Consider the following 25,187-nt stretch of genomic DNA (forward strand, 5'->3'; position numbering starts at 1 on the left):
CCAAGACTAATTTTTTTTTATATATATAAAGGGCGCTATCTCGGGATTTTGAGCCAATCCCTTAACGAGTGTTTGGGATCACGTGCAAGCGGAGACAAAAATCCACACAGATGGGCCGGCGACCTACTTGCTGTACTGCTTCCAGTAATACCGCGATAGGGCCCCCCTCCGTAGGATGTCCACCTATCCCGGTTTTCCCAGGAGATCGCCCTCTTACTATTGAGGCGGCTCTCCTTGGATATCTGCAAGTCTCCGCAGCGCGTTAAACGTGTCGCGGGCTGGGTCCGTGCGGCTGCTGTCACACGCCGCTCAGAGGCGAAGCACCCGCAGGTAGTTCTCTCCGCTTGCTTCACTGCGAGATATTCCTCCCCGTGGTACGTCGCGGTTTTCTTGCGTCTCAAGAGGCGGGCAACCCCCTAAAGCTTGCTGGCCCACACAGGAGGCAGGTGAAGGTGACATCACCCCCCCCCTCCCCCCACACACACACACCATGCTACACTGGCCGAGCAATTTCGAGCCGAAACAAGATTTCTCGGTGACATCGTCTGTCCCGTCATCCCGAGACGATTTTGGGGGTTTTCTTAATCTCTTCCCGCGCCGTTTATGGTAAGGATAAAGATTTCGTGTTTAAAAATAAAAAAAAAATTCGTGTAATCTGTGCCCAGGTCGCAACAACGCCCCTCGTTGCTTATGCGGCCGTTGAGCCGAGGTGCGATTTTAGGAGCGGTTGCTCCATAGAGGCGGTGGGGGGGGGGGTCCGTGGGGGTCCGTGAGGGTCCGTGGGGGTCCGTGGGTGCTTTGTGGGGGAAACGGAGGTCGCAGAGGGAGCGGGGAGAGCGAACGGTAGAAGAAGGGGAAGGGCGAGGAGAGAGAGAGAGAGGGGGGGAGGGGGTGGAAATCGGCATTCTAGTTTGCCGGCGAGCCAAAGTGGACTTGACAGGAATTTAAATGTGCTTTAATCAATGTAACACGGGGTTAACTTCCCGCCGGTTACCGATATTAATTTGCTTGCTGTTCCATCGACTTCATAAATGTGCTAATGTGCTTTTGCGCGCTCGGCGGCGGCGGCGGCGGCAGCGGCAGCGGAGGAGGAGGAGGAGAGGCATCACGGCTCAGACCTCCCCCGGCGCTCCTCCGCGGGACTAATCGATTGTGAACGTGTTAGCGGAGCCCGGCCGCACCCGCCGTGCCGCATCCTTCTGTTGTTGTTGTTGTTGCTGTCGACCGGTCCAGGAAGGCAACAACAATCCCCCAACACCACACCCCCATCCCCCCCTCGTGTGTGTAGCTGGAGCGGTGGGTGTAGCGGTTAGCGCTATGAACCCGGCAGCCCCGGTTCGATTCCCGCTCACTGTCAACACTGTGTGACGATTATCTGAACCGGTCCTGGGCCTCCCCGAGGTCGACTCGGCCTCAAATGAGTACCTGGTGCGGTGTGTAAACATCGCCACTGGGGGGAGACAAAGGCGGTCGGGCGTGGTGCTGGCCACCCACCCCCTCGTGCACCGTGCCAGACACTCGTTTGAGGCTGAGTTGACCTTGACGACGCCCAGAGCCGGTTCAGGTCATCGTCGGCGGTGTCGGTGGCCGTGAGCGGGAATCGAACTCGGGTCGCCGAGTTCGTTGCGCGGCGTTGCGCTAACCGCTGCACCACCGCTCACCACGCACACACAAAGACAAAGATACCCCGTGTAGCCTTAGCAGATTGTAGTGGCAAGTGCTGTTAGTGAGCACATATGAAGGCCGGCACTGTGGCACACGAGGGGGTGGGTGGCCAGCATCACGCCCGGCCGCCTTTGTCTCCCCAGTGGCGATGTTTACACACCGCACCAGGTTCTCATTTGAGGCTGAGTCGACCTAGCGGAGGTCCAGGACCGGTTCAGATAACACTGTGTAACAAAAGAAAAATTGTTCCTAGGAAGTAAGTGTTATTTCCTAATTGCCTATGCCTCAAAAGTACAGAAAATTATTCCCCACAAACTTTGCTTTTGTGACCAGGACATTGATATTTTGATATGTACCTATTTTCAATGAGAAAACGGGCGAATTTGTGTCTTTCGTTCACATAAAGTCCTGGTCACAAAAGCAAAGTTTGTGGGGAATAATAGCCATTTTCTATACTTTGAGGCATAAGCAATAAAAAAATAACACTTCCCAGGAACAAAAATTGTGTCACATCGTGTAATCGTCACTGGTGTTGTTGGCCGTGAGCGGGAATCGAACCCGGGTGGCCGGGTTCGTAGCGCAGCGTAGCGCTAACCACTACACCACCGCTCCCCGTACGAACACACACACGCACACATGCGCGTGTACACACGCACACACATGCACGTACACACACATGCACGTACACTCACACACGTCCAGCGATTTCGTAACCCACCCCCTCTCTCTCATTTCGTGGGTGGCTTTAGCGGGCGAGATCGGGGGGGTTGCGGAGTTGATTGTTTTCTTTATTTCGCCCAATTAAGGATTAATTGGAGATTAATTAAAGGCGTGTTTAATTTGCTCTCTGGGCCAGCCGCGTGCCGTTTAACGGGATGAGCCTAGCGGCGGGCCGGAGGATTTGATCCGAGCGGAGATTTGGAGCGGAGACGAGAGAAGAGAGAGGGGAGAAGAGAGAGAAAGATGAGAGAGAGGAGAGGAGCGGCGGGCGCGTGCTTTAGCGATGTTTTCGGAAAACTGCGCACTTGCCCGCAAAACGACGGCACGTCTGGGGACAGATCAGAGTGCAGAAAATGCATGTCCCGTTTATCCCCTGCAAGCTTTAAGCCCTCATTAGGCCTCTAAGCTTATTGCTGCCATTTTAAAAGGCCCTTGCTTTTTGCTGCTTTTTTTCCCCCCTGTCTCTCACTCTCTCTCTCGCTCTCACTCACGACGGAGGGGATTCCATTATGTCTGAGTGCACTGCCCATCGCGTCCAGGCAGCACTAATCCTGCCCGGCCTCGCGAAACCCCTCCTTCCTCTCCCCCCCCGAAAAAAAAAATTCTGTCGTGCTCGTTTTCAAAGTCTGCTCCAGAGTGGCGCCAACATTACGTGACTTGTGTGTCACGCTGTGTGTGTGTCACTCTGTGTGTCACGGTGTGTGTGTCACTCTGTGTGTCACGGTGTGTGTGTCACTCTGTGTCACGGTGTGTGTGTGTCACTCTGTGTGTCACTGTGTGTGTGTCACTGTGTCACGGTGTGTGTGTCACTCTGTGTCACGGTGTGTGTGTGTCACTCTGTGTCACGGTGTGTGTGTGTGTCACTCTGTGTGTCATGGTGTGTGTGTCACTCTGTGTCACTGTGTCACAGTGTGTGTCACTCTGTGTGTCACGGTGTGTGTGTCACTCTGTGTCACTGTGTGTCACGGTGTGTGTGTCACTCTGTTTGTCACGGTGTGTGTGTCACTCTGTTTGTCACGGTGTGTGTGTCACTCTGTGTGCCACTGTGTGTCACGGTGTGTGTGTCACTCTGTGTGTCACGGTGTATGTGTGTGTCACTGTGTGTCACGGTGTGTGTGTGTCACTCTGTGTGTCACGGTGTGTGTGTGTGCGCTGCGTGCCTGTGTGTGTCACTGTGTCTCTGAGTCACTGTGTATCACTGTGTGTGTAGCAGTTAGCGCTACGCTGCGCTACGAACTTGGCGACCCAGGTTCGATTGCCGCTCACGGCCAACACCGGTGACGATTATCTGAACCGGTCCTGGGCCTCCCCTAGGTCGACTCAGCCTCAAATGAGTACCTGGTGCGATGTGTAAACATCGCCACTGGGGAGACAAAGACGGCCGGGCGTGGTGCTGGCCACACACACCCCCTCGTGTGCCGTGCCGACCTTCAAATGTGCTCGCTAACAGCACTTGCCCAACAGTCTGTTGCAGGCTACACGGGGGAGCTTTTCTTCAACTTCGTGTGCTGTGTGCCTGTAAGTGTCACTGTGTGTCCTGTCTGTCTCTGGCACTGTGTGCCTCCATAGGTGCTCACTCACGGCCCTTGCCCTAACAGGCTGTGTAGGCTGCACAGGGGATCTTTGTCTTTGTTACTGTGGCCAACAGATCGAGTCTGCGGAGCAGCAGTGTGTCGTGGTTGGCTCACTGAGCTATTAACTCGAAGTCCCGAGTTAAGATCCCGGCCATGGCCAACATCGGTGGTGAATATCTCAACTGATGATCCTGGACCTGTCCTAGATTGACTCGGCCATGAAGGAGTAGCTGGTGCAATGTGTAAACATCGCCACCGGAGAGACCAAAGTGGCCGGGCGTGGTTGGCTACTGGCTACACCCAAACCCTCTCGTCTTAAAGTCTTAAAGTCACTTTATTGTCAAGTGTGTTACATGCATGACATACAACACAGATGAAATTACAGTCCTCTCTCTTGGTCCCACGGTGCAACCAAGCAATTAAAAAATTTATCACAATTAACAGACATAAATAAACAATAAACAATCGGCGATCAACACAAGATAAATAATCAAAAATGTAATAAACGTAAAAGAAACAACAGTCAAGAATTTTTAAAATGTAAAATATTATTTAAATAAAGTATTTAAAGAAATAAGATATTTAAACCAGTGTGGTAGTGCGATGTAGTGCAATGTGCAGTCCAGAGATCAGGATGTATGAGTGAATGTGTGTGTGGGGGATGGGGTCAGGGGGCAAAGGGGGGTGGGTGGGCAGAGAGGGGGGAGTGATGGTAGAGCTGGGAGGGAGTTGAGTCTCCTGACAGCCTGGTGAAAGAAACTGTCTTTGAGCCTGCTGGTCCTGGCTGGAAGACTCCGCAGTCTCCTCCCTGACGGCAGCAGACTGAAGAGGCTGTGAGATGGGTGGGTGGGATCACCTGCAATCTTGATTGCTTTGCTGGTGATGCGGGTGTTATAAATGTCCAGAAGAGGGGGGAGAGAGACACCAATGATCCTCTCAGCTGCTCTCACTATGCGCTGCAGAGTCTTGCGGCAGGACACGGTGCCGTACCGGCCTTCGTAGGTGCTCACGAACAACGCTCGCCAAAATGGCTACAGGGAGAGGGATCTCTGTTTTGTTATGGTTGTGGTCGGTGTCCGTGCTGGTGTGTGTGTGTGTGTCACTATACGCCATGTTCCCGCAGCTCACTCGGCGATGAAACGCCCGTTAAGCGCCCGGGACCCGGTTTGGTGTTCACAAGAAGAACGAAACTGGGGGCGAGGATGTGAAATTCTTTTGCCCGTGGCATTTGGCGTATGGCGTGGAGAAATGCCAGCGGGGCCACCCTGGCGGAATGATTGCACCGGGCGACGAGGGGATCGGTCTGTGGCCTGACGTCGGCAGAATTTGTGGAAAGCATTTTTGCGGCTCCGACGCTCGCCTGCAAAGTTACGGAACGCTCTGCCACCGTTAATCACTCGCCGTTGACACCTTGAGACGTATTTTATGAGGTTCCATCAGCTCACTTGATAAAATATTTAGACGGTGACAGCAGTGGTGTAGTGTGGTTGGCACGGTGCCGTGGTAGCATGGAATAAAATGGGGGGGCTGCTCTTCATTGGCTGGTGGCTGGACCCCACCGACCCCTGGGCCCTGGTGCAATTGCACCGCCTGCACACTCTCTAGCTACGCCACTGGGCGACACAGATGCGGTAGGTAGGGGCGGGAGTCGGCTGAGATCGCGATGATGGCGATGTCGCCGGCGACGTCGATGAGAGGACGGCACCGACGGCATGCGCCGGGCGCGTGGAGCGGAGTTTTCATCTCAGATTTTGTAAAAAGTCAACCCCTCGCGTTGCAGTCGTCTGTTTTCGGCCCGTTTCTTGTCGATCGACCCGGCTCGGATGGAATGTCCCGGCGTGCACGCTCATTCCCATTCATAATTCACGCTGCGCACGGCATTTGTTAATTTTTTCCGTCGGCACTGTGCGCTCCTCGCGGCCCCGCTTCCCCCCCCCCCCCCCCCCACTCCGGCCCCGTTAGTCGGCGGCGCATCCCACGCCGGCGAGCGAGCGCTGCGATCCGAGTGACGAGAGCTGCGGAGGACATTGTGGGCGATTGGCGTTGGCTGACGGCTCTCCGGCTTGCCCCGTCCGATCGCTCACTCGCTCGCTCGCTCGCTCGCTCGCTCGCTCTCACCAACTTGCCGACTCACTCGTTCACCTGCTCGTTTAACCCTTTCGCATCAATCTCGCTCACTCGATCACTTGCGCCCTCGCCGCCCAGTTGCTTGCTCACTCGCTCGTTCGCTCCACCCCCCCCCCCCGCCGCTCACGCACCTGCTCGCTCCACCCGTTTTACTCGCTCGCTCACCCGATCGCCTGCTCGACCGCTCGCCCACAGGGCACGTAGATCCACCCTTGTGCCCTCCCCGTGCACCGCTCGACGAGGGGCCGGGTGAATCGACGCGAGTGCTCCTCCAGTATGTACGTGCGCACGCGGCGTCGCCTCGTGTCATGGGCAGCCTCGTATCTTGCATCGCTGTAACGCAAGTGAACAGTGACTACCAACAACTGCCATTGATTCCCTCCCTCCTTGACCCCGCGCATCAGGGTCCCCCTCCCCTGTTCCCTTCTCTCACCCCCCCACCTCCTCCCACATCATCTCCCAAACGGCGACGGAGCTTCGCCGCAGGTTCCCGCCTAAGCCGGAGATGATCGGAGCGGCGCTGTCGGCGCTTCGTAGCCGTCGTCGGGAGAAAATGATATTGATGACGGGTCGTGCTGTGCGGGGGAGGCAGCTGTCGATGGCGGTTAACACCTGAGAGCTGGCCGCGTGACGGACGACCAAGATCGCTGTCGATGCGGCCTCTTTAAGCCGCGCCGCTTTTACCGCTTAGGGCCGAAAGCCGCGTATTGACAAAGCAACCTCCCGAATTGAAACTATTGCATTAGCCCCGCACTCCTGTACGCGTGCGCTCCCCAACCCCGTACCCCTGACACCCCCCCCCCCTTGCCTCCCCCCCCACCGCTCCCCCTCCTCCTCCTCCCCGTTAAGTCAGTTCACCCACATTGCTCGTGGCGTTGTTAAAGTAACGTGATGCGAGGCGCTGTTCCCTCTGTTCCGCCGGACGCTCCGCGCTGCCCGCTGACATTCAAAGCTCGCGATGGAAGCAGTGCGTGCACGCGGGCCTCACTGCGTTGGGTGGGTTGTCGGGGCCTTTTGACCATACTTCACCACGCCGGTTGGCGCAGGTTCATAAAGGTGGGGAAGCATAGATGTCGGGGCAGGGGTCATAGGGCGGTACATAGGTCAACATCAATAATAAAAGTCCCTTCAACGGGGCCCCAACTCGTAGCTTTGGCCACCAGGGGGGACCAAGGGTCACCAGTGTGTGGGCAGGGGGGGCACCAAGGTCACCCCTTGCCCCCACACTGGCTCCGCTACTGCGTGTACCCGACGCGAACCCCGACGGACCGACTCGCGCACAGACGAGCTGTGAGGTTCCTTTACAGAGCGGACGCATCTCAACTTTGACCGTCGCTCCGCCTGCTTCTCTCTCCCACAAACTCCCGCGAAGGTTCACCAGTTCATCAAGCAGTTCGACGATGGCAACACGGAGGTGGTGTCCATGTGGGTGTGTCGCAGCCTGGAAGAGAGGAGGGCCAACGCCCCCGTCTGACCCCGTGACCTCTTCACTGGCTCGCTGAGTGCGTGGACGGCGGTGCTCGAACGACGCGAGCAGGACAAGGAGGTTTCGTCGTTTTGAGACTCTTGAGTGAAGGACTCTGCTATAAGCTCCCTCGCACGCACGCACGAACGCACACACACGCACGCAGGACTATCGATACACACGCAGAAATATACAGCAAAGGCCGCCGTTCGCCGCTTAAGTGTTGGTGGCGTCACCGCAGCACTTGGGTGACCACCCGGAGGCGTCGAAGGCTCGCTGGCAGTAGGGCTCGCGTCGGACCCATTGCGTGTTGCGGTTAACCAACTGGGATGAAAATATGTGCACGTACGTGTGTGCATGCAGCAGACATGCGCTCATATGCATGCGCACACACACTTGGATGTCGCGCACACTGACACATGCACACATATACACAGACACACGAGGACGTTCTGTCCACGCACAAAGAAGTTTAGCACAACAGAGCCTTGACCCCGTGACCTAAAAAAAACTTAAACTATTTTTATTTTACAAGGTAAGGCCCACTGAGCTATTATAGCTCCTTTTCAAAAGTGACCTGGTCACAGTTCATAGCTTATCACGTGCACATTCATAGCAGCCAAATTGCTCTATAAACTCACGTTGATTCCAAATGTGAAGGGAGAAAAAGCGGAGGATCCGGAGAAAAGTCCACACGACCACGGGGAGAACATGCCAACTTCAAATTAAGAGCAGGCGTCAGGGTCGGGGATCGAACCCACGACCTCCTGCACACCAGGCGAGGGAGTTAACATCTCGCAGGCGAGGGAGTTAACATCTCGCCGGCGAGATCACGTGACCAGTAGCATGCGGCTGGACTCGGTTGCACCACAACATTTGGCGCCAATTTGAAAAAAAATGCACTCTACTCGAGAGTGTTGACATTGGACATGCCCTTTGGTTCTTTCGGTAAAGTCACGTAGGTAGAAAAATAAAATAAATACAAATATTATTTTAAATAAAAATCATTTTATTTTTCTACCTACGTGACTTTGCCGAAAGAACCAAAGAGCATGGATTCCTGCAGTCACGAAAGCTTAAAATCAAGATATGACATGCCCTTTGGACATTCTATGGAATTGTACAGAAAACTTGCAAAGGTCTACAAGAATAATGACATATACACAAATTGATATATTAATAGAACACAGAACGCTGTTCCGTGAGTGGAAATGAGCACAAGTCCATTAAGATTTTGCTGCGTTGTGCTAATTACAGTAGTCATCTGTCACGTGTTTTCATAAATGCTGCGCAATTGAATTAGTGACAATAGCGAGCCAGCAATTATTTACAATTATAGCCATCGCCATCAGCTGCGATCCGTAGCATTTGCAGTATTTATTTAGGAATATCATAAGAGAACGCACGGGCAGTTAGTTGAATATGTTGGCCACCAACGCCAGCACGTGCTGGATGATTATTTAAATAATTTGAAGGCAGCGCCCCTGTGCTGCCCGCGTGCCCATTGGGTGTTTGTTCGCCACGTGACGGCAGTGCAAGCCCATGTCGACATTAAGTGTGTCCTGCTCACCTTGTGGCGTTGTTCTCAGGTGCGGCACTGGCAGTGAGACGTGGCCACACAGAAGGCTGCTTGCTGTCTCTGGTGTAGGCCAATCAGTTTGAAGGACAAGGCATCATATATTACCAAAGCATTACTTAAACTTGATTTGAAGCTTTCGTGACTACAGGAATTACTCTTTGGTTCTGTCGGTAATTTATTTTCGTTCTACGTGACTCGACCGAAAGGACCAAAGAGAGCATGTTTTGTCACATACTTTGATCCGGGCAAAAAGGTCCCGTGGTGTTTCCTGTTCGCCTAAAGATCGACGCAATTTTACACGTTTCAGCGGCGTTAAAAGGCCAACTTCCACACACAACCACGCACACACACGCACGTGCGCGTACACAACAACAACAACCGCCATTCGCCACCGAGCAGCGGTAACGTCACCACGGCGCTTGTGCCAGGCTAGGTGCACTTGGAGGCTCGCTGGCAGGTGCCGTGCACGCAAACACAAATAGTTGACACCCAGCGCTCGACTGGAAGGGCTCGGCCACAAGTGGCAGCTTATTTATTGCGCGACAGGGTTTGCCGAGACGATGCCGACCTAAGCTTTTTTGAAACTTTTTGTTCTCGGAAATCGGGTCGTCGTCGTCGTCCTAAAGTGTGTACTCGATCCATCGGTTGTGTTTACGAGTTAACGACGATTTGTTACGTTTCACGCTCGGGTGCAGTCCTGCGTGGAGGAGAGTGCGGTCGAGAGTTATGATCGCCACTGGCCTGCATCATCACTTTCATCGCAAACTACCCTGGGCTCCCCCCCCCCCTCCCTCCCCGGGCAGTTTTCTTGACAAATTTTCAGAGGGGGTTGGGAGGGGGGGGCACTTTCGCCGATAAGACACCATCAGTGTAAGGGCCGCCGAACACTATATGAAACTATTTGGGTTTGACAGCACGATGATGATGGGGGTGGAGGGGGGGGCGGTGTTTTCACATGGTGTGTATTGTCGGGGGGCACCGCACGTCTGTGGCCTTCACTCAAGGCCACGAGGGGCCGCCAGGGGCCTGCTAGGACCCGCGGGCCTTGCTACAAAGAACCCCGAGTATGGATTCCTGCAGCCACGAAAGCTTCAAATCAACAAAGAACACTGGTCGAGGACGAGACAGACGCGTGCCAGGCGACGTGCTGGCTGCACCACCACCACCACAACCTCGTGCTCGCTAACACCACTTGCCCCAACAGTCTGTTCGAGGCTATACGGTTGACCTTTGTTTTGCAATGCGTGGACGATTGTGCCTTAGGTGGTGTAGGGGTGTTCGATTCCCGCTTAAGGCCAACACAAGGGCCGGGCATCTGAAATGATGGACCTGTGCCCTCCCCTAGGTCGGCTTGACCAAAATGTGCAAATATCAGCACTGGGGAGACAAAGGCAGCCAAGGCTGGTGCTGGTCACCCACCCCCTCGTGTGCAGTGGCCCGGCAATTATGGGTGCTCGCTCGCTGCGTTTTGCCCTCAAACAGCATGTGGACGCTGCGTAGAGGATCTTTGTGTGCGGGCAGATTCGTGATTCTGGTTTGTCTTATCGGTTCGAAAACAGCACGCTTACCCGTGTTGAGTTCCAGGCCACGATGCACAACTGCAGACAATATTGGCATTTGAACCCATTTTTTGGGGCATCCTGTAGGTCGGCTCAGCCTAAAATTACGGCCGAGCGTAACGGGTTGCTGAATATCGGCACTGGCACCAAAGATATGAAGATAGCAGAGCGCGAGTTTGTGTGGTGCTGGCACTCACCACCCCCTCAAGTGACAACATGCCAGCCTTGAATAGGCGCTCGCTAACAGCACTTATCCCTGACGGTCTATGAGGCTAAATTCATGTGGGGGAGGGGGTATTTTTCTCGACAGTGGAGTTTGCTAACCCATTATAATTTTCATTAGTTTACATGTTATGTTGTAGCTTGTGTTCAGTATTAAACTTTTGTTATAAATGAAGTGGCAGTTTTGCAACGTGTGGCGTGAATTCGTTTAAAACGGACCGAGTCGTTTCCCGTGCCACTTACCTACCCTTCCATTGCGCCTGTTAAATGAGCGTCGTCGTCATCAATGATCATCATCATCATCAACGATCATCATCAATGATCGTCATCAGTAATGATCATCATCAATGATCGTCATCATCAATGATCATCATCAATAATCACCATCATCAACGATCGCCATCAACGATCGTCGGCATCATCAATGATCATCATCAATGATCATAACGATCGTCGTCATCATCAATGATCGTCATCATCAATGATCATCATCAATGATCATCAATGATCGTCGTCATCATAAATGATCGTCATCATCAATGATTGTCATCAGTGATCGTCATCACCACACATCGTTGCTTGAAAGTCGCCACACAAGAAGACCATCCACGTACTGCCAAGGCAGCCGTGCACAAACGAGAAGCTAAACTTTCTGCATTATTCATCGACACTACCCTTCAATATAGATGTGTGCACAATGGTTCGAACGTTTTTGACTTGGGGAGGCTTTCATGCTTCAGTGGATGGAGCTTGGCTGACAATGATGGTTTCCCCAAGTGGTGATTCTTCGGAGCAGAGGGAGAAAGTGGAATGACTGACCTCTTACATCAATCTTACACCGTTCTGTCAACTTGTTCCAAACTTTTCAATATTCCACAAAGTGCGATAACCAAGCGAGAGTAAATCTACCGAAGAAGAGCCATTGCCGGACATTAGCGTATCACTTCATGTACGACTCCCCTAAAAGCCTCGGTGAGTCTAAAAACGCATTTTTTATCTTCTTGGGTCTTTCGGTAAAATCACGTAGATAGGTTCAAAGAAAATAACTAAAAACTACGACGTTTCGATCGCAACACAAGCGGTCGTCATCAGCAAAAGGGGGTTTAGCCTATTCTTGGTTCTTTCGGTAAAGTCACGTAGAAGGAAAATAATAAAATAATACAAATTAAACAATATAATAAAATTCTCACGACGTTTCGGCCACAACGCAAGCAGCCGTCCTCAGATCTGTCGGAAAGACAGCGTCTTAATTTAAGACGCTGTTGCGATCGAAACGTCGTAGTTTTTTGGTAAAAATGTTGTTATTTTATTTGAACCTATCTACGTGACTTTACCGAAAGACCCAAACAATATGAATTCCTGCAGTCACGAAAGCTTTACGTCGTATTTTAATCTTGAGCAGTTGGGGGGGGCGGGGCACGTATTGAGTTGACACTTTGCCAAATCTCCAAATGATGTTTTTTTTGTATGGGTGACGAAACTCACCATGCGTACCTTTGGAATTACGCAACAAAACATCCACACGAGGTGGTTTCACGAACCCACTTTGTTGTACAGTACTTCCACCTGCCTTCCAAACTCTTGTCGCGTCACAGCGAGCTCGGGAGAGCCTTACAAATGTCTACGCCGCACCTCCCGATTAGCACGTTTGGCTACGTACGGCGCGAAAGAAGTTCAACGTACATGCGCCAGAAATCTGGAAAACCTCCGCCTCTTGGGCTGAACGGAACTCTTTCGATGTAAAGCTTTCGTGACTGCAGGGATTCATCTTCTTGGTTCTTTCGGTAAAGTCACGTAGAAGGGAAATAATAAAATAATAAAAATCAAACAATCAAAATACAATTCTCACGACGTTTTCGGCTACAACGAGGACGGCTGCTTGCGTTGTGGCCGAAACGTCGTGAGAATTGTATTTTATTATGCTTTATTTTTATAATTGTATTATTTCCCTTCTACGTGACTTCACCGAAAGAACCAAGAAGATTAACGGAACTCCTCCTCGCTCCAAGGTACCGCATGAGACCAACCACGTAAGAATGGCCCGCAAGCGATGTATATCCGGCACTGCAAGCATCATGGCCATACTCATCGGGGCCTAGAGGAGGGGGGGGGGTGCAATCACTGACTTCTATCACTGTAGAGGGGAGGGGGTCTTGCAGTGACACGTGACTGATGTGTGTTGGGTTGTCCATGCGTGTGGTTTCCCAACAAAGGTAAAATCGCCCGATGACGCTGGAGGTAATTACCGGCGAAACGTCGTACTAAAATTGTAAATGTTGTGGATTTACTCCCCAACACGCCGGTGGTCTGAAGTAGTAACGAATTTTACACGTTCTGTTTACGTGACAAACCTTACTAATTGGCTGTGCCGTGCGGTGACGGGTTAACGACACACACTTATGCGATCTAACACACAAAAACAACTTTCTTACGAACTTGAAAGAGCTATTTGGCCCTAGGTAAGGAAGCCATTCACGCCTCATCTGTTCCACGTCGTTCGCCAACGGCTCTCCTCCACAGCCCGGGACTGGAAGCGTTGCATCACCGGGCCCATTGCAAGGCAGCGTCATTTCTTAGACAATGTCTGCTCCTGACTTAAAGCTTTCGTGACTGCAGGAATTCATTTTCTTTGGGTCTTTCGGTAAAGTCACGTAGATAGGTTCGAAGAAAATAACAAAAAACGACGACGTTTCAATCGCAACACAATCGGTCGGCATCAGGAACGACCGCTTGTGTTGCGATCGAAACGTCGTAGTTTTTGTTATTCTCTTCGAACCTTTCTACGTGACTTTACCGAAAGACCCAAAGAGTAATATCTGCTCCTGTTTGGTGGGTTGATGTTGATCCGGTGTGAGAGCACTGGGGGAGAGGGATGGATGGGGAGCAGCGAGGGTGGGGAGGGAGGGGGGGTGGATGGGAGCAGAGTGTGGATGGATGGAAGTGAGGAATGGGGATGGATGGTAGCAGAGAGGGTGGGAGGGAGGGGGGGAGGGTGGGAGGATGAGAATGGAGATGGATGTGAGGGGGAGAGGGTGGGTGGATGCAGGAAGGATGAGAATGGAGATGGATGCGAGGAGGAGAGGGTGGGTGGATGCAGGAAGGATGAGAATGGAGATGGATGTGAGGGGGAGAGGAAGGGGGTGGATGCAGGGAGGATGAGAATGGAGATGGATGTGAGGAGGAGGGGGAGGGTGGATGCAGGAAGGATGAGAATGGAGATGGATGCGAGGAGGAGAGGGTGGGTGGATGCAGGAAGGATGAGAATGGAGATGGATGTGAGGGGGAGAGGGAGGGGGTGGATGCAGGAAGGATGAGAATGGAGATGGATGCGAGGAGGAGAGGGTGGGTGGATGCAGGAAGGATGAGAATGGAGATGGATGTGAGGGGGAGAGGAAGGGGGTGGATGCAGGAAGGATGAGAATGGAGATGGATGCGAGGAGGAGAGGGTGGGTGGATGCAGGAAGGATGAGAATGGAGATGGATGTGAGGGGGAGAGGGAGGGTGGATGCAGGAAGGATGAGAATGGAGATGGATGTGAGGGGGAGAGGGTGGGTGGACGCAGGGAGGATGAGAATGGAGATGGATGTGAGGGGGAGAGGGAGGGTGGACGCAGGGAGGATGAGAATGGAGATGGATGTGAGGGGGAAGAGGGAGGGTGGATGCAGGGAGGATGAGAATGGAGATGGATGTGAGGGGGAGGGGGAGGGTGGATGCAGGAAGGATGAGAATGGAGATGGATGTGAGGAGGAGAGGGTGGGTGGACGCAGGGAGGATGAGAATGGAGAAGGATGGGAGGGGGAGAGGGAGGGTGGACGCAGGGAGGATGAGAATGGAGATGGATGTGAGGAGGAGAGGGTGGGTGGACGCAGGGAGGATGAGAATGGAGATGGATGTGAGGGGGAAGAGGGAGGGTGGATGCAGGGAGGAGGAGAATGGAGATGGATGTGAGGGGGAGAGGGAGGGTGGATGCAGGGAGGATGAGAATGGAGATGGATGTGAGGGGGAGAGGGTGGGTGGATGCAGGGAGGAGGAGAATGGAGATGGATGTGAGGGGGAGAGGGAGGGTGGATGCAGGGAGGAGGAGAATGGAGATGGATGTGAGGGGGAGAAGGAGGGTGGACGCAGGGAGGATGAGAATGGAGATGGATGTGAGGAGGAGAGGGAGGGGGTGGATGCAGGGAGGATGGGAATGGAGATGGATGTGAGGGGGAGAGGGAGGGTGGACGCAGGGAGGATGAGAATGGAGATGGATGTGAGGAGGAGAGGGTGGGTGGATGCAGGGAGGATGAGAATGGAGATGGATATGAGGGGGAGAGGGTGGGTGGATGCAGGGAGGATGAGAATGGAGATGGATGTGAGGGGGAGAGGGAGGGTGGACGCAGGGAGGATGAGAATGGAGATGGATGTGAGGAGGAGAGGGAGGGGGTGGATGCAGGAAGGATGAGAATGGAGATGGATGTGAGGGGGAGAGGGAGGGTGGATGCAGGGAGGATGAGAATGGAGATGGATGTGAGGGGGAGAGGGAGGGTGGATGCAGGGAGGATGAGAATGGAGATGGATGTGAGGGGGAGAGGGAGGGTGGACGCAGGGAGGATGAGAATGGAGATGGATGTGAGGAGGAGAGGGAGGGGGTGGATGCAGGAAGGATGAGAATGGAGATGGATGTGAGGGGGAGAGGGAGGGTGGACGCAGGGAGGATGAGAATGGAGATGGATGTGAGGGGGAGAGGGAGGGTGGATGCAGGGAGGATGAGAATGGAGATGGATGTGAGGGGGAGAGGGAGGGGGTGGATGCAGGGAGGATGAGAATGGAGATGGATATGAGGGGGAGAGGGAGGGTGGATGCAGGGAGGATGAGAATGGAGATGGATGTGAGGGGAAGAGGGAGGGTGGATGCAGGGAGGATGAGAATGGAGATGGATATGAGGGGGAGAGGGTGGGTGGATGCAGGGAGGATGAGAATGGAGATGGATGTGAGGGGGAGAGGGTGGGTGGATGCAGGGAGGATGAGAATGGAGATGGATGTGAGGGAGAGAGGGAGGGTGGATGCAGGGAGGATGAGAATGGAGATGGATGTGAGGGGAAGAGGGAGGGTGGATGCAGGGAGGATGAGAATGGAGATGGATATGAGGGGGAGAGGGTGGGTGGATGCAGGGAGGATGAGAATGGAGATGGATGTGAGGGGGAGAGGGTGGGTGGATGCAGGGAGGATGAGAATGGAGATGGATGTGAGGGGGAGAGGGAGGGTGGACGCAGGGAGGATGAGAATGGAGATGGATATGAGGGGGAGAGGGTGGGTGGATGCAGGGAGGATGAGAATGGAGATGGATGTGAGGGGGAGAGGGTGGGTGGATGCAGGGAGGATGAGAATGGAGATGGATGTGAGGGGGAGAGGGAGGGTGGACGCAGGGAGGATGAGAATGGAGATGGATGTGAGGAGGAGAGGGAGGGTGGACGCAGGGAGGATGAGAATGGAGATGGATGTGAGGAGGAGAGGGAGGGGGTGGATGCAGGGAGGATGAGAATGGAGATGGATGTGAGGGGGAGAGGGTGGGTGGATGCAGGGAGGATGAGAATGGAGATGGATGTGAGGGGGAGAGGGAGGTGGATGCAGGGAGGATGAGAATGGAGATGGATGTGAGGGGGAGAGGGAGGTGGATGCAGGGAGGATGAGAATGGAGATGGATGTGAGGGGGAGAGGGAGGGTGGACGCAGGGAGGATGAGAATGGAGATGGATGTGAGGAGGAGAGGGAGGGGGTGGATGCAGGGAGGATGAGAATGGAGATGGATGTGAGGGGGAGAGGGAGGGTGGACGCAGGGAGGATGAGAATGGAGATGGATGTGAGGAGGAGTGGGAGGGGGTGGATGCAGGAAGGATGAGAATGGAGATGGATGTGAGGGGGAGAGGGAGGGTGGATGCAGGAAGGATGAGAATGGAGATGGATGTGAGGAGGAGAGGGAGGGGGTGGATGCAGGAAGGATGAGAATGGAGATGGATGTGAGGAGGAGAGGGAGGTGGATGCAGGAAGGATGAGAATGGAGATGGATGTGAGGAGGAGAGGGAGGTGGATGCAGGAAGGATGAGAATGGAGATGGATGTGAGGGGGAGAGGGAGGGTGGACGCAGGAGGGATGAGAATGGAGATGGATGTGAGGGGGAGAGGGAGGGTGGACGCAGGGAGGATGAGAATGGAGATGGATGTGAGGAGGAGAGGGAGGGGGGGGACGCAGGGAGGATGAGAATGGAGATGGATGTGAGGGGGAAGAGGGAGGGTGGATGCAGGGAGGATGAGAATGGAGATGGATGTGAGGGGGAGGGGGAGGGTGGATGCAGGAAGGATGAGAATGGAGATGGATGTGAGGAGGAGAGGGTGGGTGGACGCAGGGAGGATGAGAATGGAGAAGGATGGGAGGGGGAGAGGGAGGGTGGACGCAGGGAGGATGAGAATGGAGATGGATGTGAGGAGGAGAGGGTGGGTGGACGCAGGGAGGATGAGAATGGAGATGGATGTGAGGGGGAAGAGGGAGGGTGGATGCAGGGAGGAGGAGAATGGAGATGGATGTGAGGGGGAGAGGGAGGGTGGATGCAGGGAGGATGAGAATGGAGATGGATGTGAGGGGGAGAGGGTGGGTGGATGCAGGGAGGAGGAGAATGGAGATGGATGTGAGGGGGAGAGGGAGGGTGGATGCAGGGAGGAGGAGAATGGAGATGGATGTGAGGGGGAGAAGGAGGGTGGACGCAGGGAGGATGAGAATGGAGATGGATGTGAGGAGGAGAGGGAGGGGGTGGATGCAGGGAGGATGGGAATGGAGATGGATGTGAGGGGGAGAGGGAGGGTGGACGCAGGGAGGATGAGAATGGAGATGGATGTGAGGAGGAGAGGGTGGGTGGATGCAGGGAGGATGAGAATGGAGATGGATATGAGGGGGAGAGGGTGGGTGGATGCAGGGAGGATGAGAATGGAGATGGATGTGAGGGGGAGAGGGAGGGTGGACGCAGGGAGGATGAGAATGGAGATGGATGTGAGGAGGAGAGGGAGGGGGTGGATGCAGGAAGGATGAGAATGGAGATGGATGTGAGGGGGAGAGGGAGGGTGGATGCAGGGAGGATGAGAATGGAGATGGATGTGAGGGGGAGAGGGAGGGTGGATGCAGGGAGGATGAGAATGGAGATGGATGTGAGGGGGAGAGGGAGGGTGGACGCAGGGAGGATGAGAATGGAGATGGATGTGAGGAGGAGAGGGAGGGGGTGGATGCAGGAAGGATGAGAATGGAGATGGATGTGAGGGGGAGAGGGAGGGTGGACGCAGGGAGGATGAGAATGGAGATGGATGTGAGGGGGAGAGGGAGGGTGGATGCAGGGAGGATGAGAATGGAGATGGATGTGAGGGGGAGAGGGAGGGGGTGGATGCAGGGAGGATGAGAATGGAGATGGATATGAGGGGGAGAGGGAGGGTGGATGCAGGGAGGATGAGAATGGAGATGGATGTGAGGGGAAGAGGGAGGGTGGATGCAGGGAGGATGAGAATGGAGATGGATATGAGGGGGAGAGGGTGGGTGGATGCAGGGAGGATGAGAATGGAGATGGATGTGAGGGGGAGAGGGTGGGTGGATGCAGGGAGGATGAGAATGGAGATGGATGTGAGGGAGAGAGGGAGGGTGGATGCAGGGAGGATGAGAATGGAGATGGATGTGAGGGGAAGAGGGAGGGTGGATGCAGGGAGGATGAGAATGGAGATGGATATGAGGGGGAGAGGGTGGGTGGATGCAGGGAGGATGAGAATGGAGATGGATGTGAGGGGGAGAGGGTGGGTGGATGCAGGGAGGATGAGAATGGAGATGGATGTGAGGGGGAGAGGGAGGGTGGACGCAGGGAGGATGAGAATGGAGATGGATATGAGGGGGAGAGGGTGGGTGGATGCAGGGAGGATGAGAATGGAGATGGATGTGAGGGGGAGAGGGTGGGTGGATGCAGGGAGGATGAGAATGGAGATGGATGTGAGGGGGAGAGGGAGGGTGGACGCAGGGAGGATGAGAATGGAGATGGATGTGAGGAGGAGAGGGAGGGTGGACGCAGGGAGGATGAGAATGGAGATGGATGTGAGGAGGAGAGGGAGGGGGTGGATGCAGGGAGGATGAGAATGGAGATGGATGTGAGGGGGAGAGGGTGGGTGGATGCAGGGAGGATGAGAATGGAGATGGATGTGAGGGGGAGAGGGAGGTGGATGCAGGGAGGATGAGAATGGAGATGGATGTGAGGGGGAGAGGGAGGTGGATGCAGGGAGGATGAGAATGGAGATGGATGTGAGGGGGAGAGGGAGGGTGGACGCAGGGAGGATGAGAATGGAGATGGATGTGAGGAGGAGAGGGAGGGGGTGGATGCAGGGAGGATGAGAATGGAGATGGATGTGAGGGGGAGAGGGAGGGTGGACGCAGGGAGGATGAGAATGGAGATGGATGTGAGGAGGAGAGGGAGGGGGTGGATGCAGGAAGGATGAGAATGGAGATGGATGTGAGGGGGAGAGGGAGGGTGGATGCAGGAAGGATGAGAATGGAGATGGATGTGAGGAGGAGAGGGAGGGGGTGGATGCAGGAAGGATGAGAATGGAGATGGATGTGAGGAGGAGAGGGAGGTGGATGCAGGAAGGATGAGAATGGAGATGGATGTGAGGAGGAGAGGGAGGTGGATGCAGGAAGGATGAGAATGGAGATGGATGTGAGGGGGAGAGGGAGGGTGGACGCAGGAGGGATGAGAATGGAGATGGATGTGAGGGGGAGAGGGAGGGTGGACGCAGGGAGGATGAGAATGGAGATGGATGTGAGGAGGAGAGGGAGGGGGTGGACGCAGGGAGGATGAGAATGGAGATGGATGTGAGGGGGAGAGGGAGGGTGGATGCAGGGAGGATGAGAATGGAGATGGATGTGAGGGGGAGAGGGGGGGTGGATGCAGGAGGATGAGAATGGAGATGGATGTGAGGGGGAGAGGGAGGGTGGACGCAGGGAGGATGAGAATGGAGATGGATGTGAGGGGGAGAGGGGGGGTGGATGCAGGAGGATGAGAATGGAGATGGATGTGAGGGGGAGAGAGAGGGTGGACGCAGGAAGGATGAGAATGGAGATGGATGTGAGGAGGAGAGGGAGGGGGTGGACGCAGGGAGGATGAGAATGGAGATGGATGTGAGGGGGAGAGGGGGGGTGGATGCAGGGAGGATGAGAATGGAGATGGATGTGAGGAGGAGAGGGAGGGGGTGGATGCAGGGAGGATGAGAATGGAGATGGATGTGAGGAGGAGAGGGAGGGGGTGGATGCAGGGAGGATGAGAATGGAGATGGATGTGAGGAGGAGAGGGAGGGGGTGGATGCAGGGAGGATGAGAATGGAGATGGATGTGAGGAGGAGAGGGAGGGTGGATGCAGGGAGGATGAGAATGGAGATGGATGTGAGGAAGAGGGAGGGTGGATGCAGGGAGGATGAGAATGGAGATGGATGTGAGGAAGAGGGAGGGTGGATGCAGGGAGGATGAGAATGGAGATGGATGTGAGGAGGAGGAGGGGGAGGGTGGATGGATGCAAGGACGATGGCGAGGGCAGCAGAGACCATGGGAGGGAGGGAGGGAGAGTTGACCCATCTCGGTGACATTGATACACGGTGGCTGCTGAGGGCTGCCCGCGTAACAGGAGGCGTCGTTGCTTAACTTGATACAAGCGAGCGATCGCTCAGCCAAGCGTTGTAACTTAACGCTTCGTCTAATTGATTACCGATGGCTCCACCCCCATCGAGTTAGCCTCCTCCGATCTGAGCCATCGACCGATTTCGTGTCGTCGTGTTTATTTTGTGCGCCTTTGTGTTTGTTTTATGGAGATATGGCAATGCCAACGCGTTCGAATGCCCTCTCTCTCAGTCTGCCTCCCTGTGTCACGGATACGCAGGTGGACACCGTGACTTATAGGTACTGCCTGTGTATCCTCTCCCGCAAGACAAGGAGCTGTAATCAGGCACGTGTACACGATTTCGAAACTGATTCTCCGTTCGCCGTTCGAGTAGGTTGTAAGTTCAGATCCCATTCTGGGGTCGACACAATCCATTCTTCTCGCAGGGTCGATAGAATGAGAACTTTAGCACTCTTTGAAGAAGCGGGCACTGGTCTTCCCTTTTCAAAGATTGGCCCCACGTCATGGGAATGTGGAATTTCCACCATTGACTAAAGGCCGCATGTCAGGTGAGGTGAGTGCTGCCTCAAGCTCTTTGAGGCATGGATCTACTGAGATGTGTTTATGTATTTATAAAAGTCGTACACGGGGTAGTTATACAGTCGGAGGAAGCAGCCGTTACACACAGACGCAGGACTGCAGTCGAGAGACGCTCCAGCTGATGTAACATCGCTGGCGTGTCTGTGTTTGGGGAGCGGTGGTGCAATGGTTAGCACTTTGCGCTGCGCGATGAATCCAGAGATCCGAGTTCGATTCCCGCTCACGGCCACCAACACCAGTGACAATTATCTGAACCGGCCCTGGGCCTCCCCTAGGTCGACTCATCCTAAAATGAGTACCTGAGGCGGTGTGTAACATCGCCAATAGGCAAACAAACCTCGCCGGCCTGCGATCACAAATCAATGTTTGCAGCGCCTCCCTTACCACCATCCATAAGGGGATGGTAACGAGGGCTGTACATTGCCTAAACATGGCTGTTTTGGTAGAACATCTGCCTGGGCAGTGTGCTCATGGCCATCTCCGGCTTGGCCGTGGAGGTCTGAATCGGTCGAGCAGTACTCCCGTTCATCAGCTGCGTAACGCCGCGTGGAAGCCGTTGTTGGCCTGTCGCTCCACACGAAACTCCCGTGACTTCTCAGCCGCAATCTTGCCCCCTCTCTCCGAAGATCCTATGCTTACGAAACGTGGACCCCCCCCACCCCACCTCCGGCTGCTCAGGAACACCTGCATCGCCTTGACACATTCCGGCTGCCTTGCCTGCGATCCATCCTGGGTATATGCAGATCGGACTGTCTGAGAATATCCCAGATCCGTGTAAGATTTTCGACGCATTCCGGCAGTGAGCTTCTCCCGTCGGGCGAGAGACGTGGATTGTTGTGCGAGATTTGCAATGCAGAAGCTTAATCAACTCCGCTAAGACTGTCTGCCCGAGTTCGATCTCCGTCCATTATGCACAACACCGGTAATGAATGATCTCGAAACATAACGTATCATGGACGCTTGACTCTGCCTAAATGGAATAGCGGCACCTTGCTCTGCGAGATGCTGTGTTCAACATCCTTAGCTCTGCTGTAGGATCTCAGATGGCCTGGCATGCGTGGTGTCGGCCCCATCACCGCCTTGCGTGCCACACCGAGCTGAATAGGCGTTCTCTGTGGGTCTTTCGGTAAAGTCACGTTGATCGGTCCAAAGAAAAGAACAAAAAAATAACAAAAAAACATCAGCGCTTGAGACTTCAATGCAACCTATCTACGTGACTTTACCCAAAGACCCAAATAATATGAATTCCTTGCAGTCACGAAAGCTTTAAGTCAATATTTAAATGGGTGTTCTCCAATCGGATCGTACGAAACTAACACATCTCGCTTTGCGTGTGCACATCGTGTGTATGATAATTCCAGGCCGTAGATAAGCGCCGAGTGAGCACTTGGTATCTAATCGCCTGTTCGGGCGGCCTCCGGATAGGTCAGCTCGGCCTTAAATGTGTACCCCGTGACGCGTGTGAACATCAGCGCTTGAGACTTGAACGCAACCGCGGCGTCTCTTTTGTCCATAATAGAAGCTCGCAAACAGCGCTTACCCCAGACGGGCTGACGAGTGTCAAGGCCTGAATGCGGCATGGGCTGGACCGTGGTGATTGGGGGGGGAGGGAGGAGGGAGTGTGGTGTAAGAATTTCCCTCCGACTGATGTCTCACGCGCGGGCAATGCCGCTTAATTGACTTTCCCTTCGCAATCTGCACGGTGTCTTGTTTGACGAGTATTAAACCAATGCTGTCGGGGATGTAATTACGCAGGGAGGGGGTGGCTGATGCTTCGGCGGTGCTGGGGACAAAGGGGGTAGGGAGGGGAGGAGTCGCGAGGGGGGGGGACAAGTAGATGAACCCAAAACACGACAAAATAAAGATCGTCTCTGTTTCAAATGAACGTGTCAAACCGGTTGGGGTGAGTGCGTTCGCTCTCGGATGGGATGAGTGGGGGTGAGACATTGGTGGGGGGTGAGACATTGGTGGGGGGGAGGGGGGTTTGAGAGGGAGACATGAAGATGAAACAAGAGCACGGCAAAGGAGATCTTCCCTTTTAGTTTCAAATGAGCATTGTCAAGCTGGGGGTGAGGTTCGTTTACCATCGGAAGGGATGAGTTGGGGTATGGAATTTGAGGATAGCGGAGGTGGTGGTGTATTCTTAGGTATCGGCGGGGGGTTTCGGGGGGGGGGGGGGGTAAGGCGGAGGGGGGGGTAGAAGTGGGGGGAGAGGTTCAAGAAGAGAAGTAAAAACACGTTTTTTTACCTTCCCCTTGTTTCAAATGAATATCGGGCTCGGGGTGAGTGTGTCCGCTATTGGAAGGGATGCGTTGGGGGGTGGGGGTGAATGCTTTGGGGGAGCAGTGTGGGGGTGCTGGAGAGTTATTAGTTGGGGGGGAGGCGGTGGGGCGGTGGCTGTGTGTGGGGGGGGGGGGGGCAGAGGAGGCGCGACGTGGAGTGAGACTGACGCGAGATCCGTGGTTTCATCCTCTCTGTTTAATTCGCTGTGTCCTCTGACTCATTAGTCCGCCGGCTTGCACCGCCGCTCCCACAGCCAGTGACTATATTGACTTGCCTGCACGGGGCACTCGCGATGGGCTTCATAGGGGGAGCCCATCAAAACGGGCGAGATTGTTATGCATTGCTCCCAGGGTGAGCCAAATGGGCTCTGATGTGTTTGGAGATGCGCATTTGCGAGGATCCTGACCTGAGATGTCACACAATGGGGAGAGGTGAGGTGGGGCGGGGGAGGGGGGAGATGGCGAGGAAGGGGAGGGAAGGGGGTAGTCGTGATGAGGAGTGGAAAGCGGAGGGGGAGGGGGTGGGGGTGAAGGGATTGCTACGTCCAGCTGCTTCCCCTTTCCTCCACTCCGCTCCACTCCCCTCCACCTCCATCCACTCCCTTCCATCACGTGCGTGGCTGGTGTGTTTGACGTCCGCGTGTGCCACCTGAGTTCAATTCCCGGCCACGGCTACCACTGGGGGAGAGTGATATCTGAGCCTATCGTGGGTCCTCCGCCAGGTCTACTTAGCCTCAAATTAATACCTGGTGCGTTGTTTAACAAAAAAACAACCGATTCCAGCTCTGGGAAGACAAATGCGGTCGAGCGTGATTGTCGCTGCACCCCCGTCTTTCATTAACCGCGTCTCTTCTCGCCACCAGGGCCCCAGGCCAACCACGTAAGACGGCCCAGTACAGGGCCGGGATAACTCTGATCGATAGAAGGGGAGAATGGAGCCCGACGGGTAGTTGGTGTGATGCACGTAAAACATTCTCGACTGCGCGAGCCGTGGCGTAACAGATCCCTCACTCGACCCAAGTAGGAGGCGTCTTCCAGATGAGCGCTTCACTCAAGTTCATCGACCGCGGCGGGGATGATGGAGCGTGATTGATCCGATGAACATTGGTTTATCTAAACCCTTGCGTCCACGACTCAATCGTTGTCGGTTCTGCAGAGGATGTCCTGCGTGTTTCTCTCCCCCCCCCCCCACTCCTCCTGAGCCCTTCTCTGCTTTCGCATCTCTGCCCTTCGCCCCGCTCCCCTCCTCCATCCCACTCACTGCTACCACTACGCCGCCACCACCCACGCACTTCCTAGATCAAGGGTCGGCAACCCGCCACTCCGGAGCCGTATGTGGCTCTTTAAGGCCTGCGTCGTGATGTTGTTGTTATTATTGTGGACCACCGTCTTGTATTGGCGTGCATGGTGGATCTTGAAATATTGAGAGGTTTTTTTGTTACCGAATTTGAAAGAACAAAACACCGCTTCTTGTTATTTGTTGCTTGTCGATCCCTGGGGGTGTGGGAGATCAAGATAACTTCGGTTCCAGAACGCGCGCAGAGTCCGGTTCAGATTTTCACTCCCACCACGGACCCGTTTACAACCCTTCCCGTAGTAGAATTTAAACAAACAAATATGTCCCTTCTTGTTATTTTGGTTGCCGGCCGACTCATGCCCTAGATCAAGAAGAGGGGCGAATCTTCTCCTGACTGAGGGCCCGAATATGACGATTGACAAATACCTTCAGGCGGGCAAAACGCACGT

General features: G+C 54.4%; 1 protein-coding gene across 3 annotated transcripts in view; it reads left to right on the forward strand.

The window, feature by feature from the left end:
- The window catches only part of MAP2K5 (mitogen-activated protein kinase kinase 5), a 119,878-nt gene extending 108,792 nt beyond the window's left edge, over positions 1-11,086 (forward strand). For all 3 annotated transcript variants that reach the window (XM_061558346.1, XM_061558347.1, XM_061558348.1), the window contains one exon: positions 7,459-11,086. In XM_061558346.1, the coding sequence (XP_061414330.1) occupies positions 7,459-7,560 (102 nt within the window). In that variant the 3' untranslated portion in view covers positions 7,561-11,086. The remainder of the gene's footprint in view (positions 1-7,458) is intronic.
- The last annotated feature ends 14,101 nt before the right edge of the window (positions 11,087-25,187 follow it).

This window comes from Lethenteron reissneri, chromosome 24, assembly GCF_015708825.2.
Source record: "Lethenteron reissneri isolate LAM-NWPU_2019-01 chromosome 24, ASM1570882v1, whole genome shotgun sequence".
NCBI lineage: Eukaryota > Metazoa > Chordata > Hyperoartia > Petromyzontiformes > Petromyzontidae > Lethenteron > Lethenteron reissneri.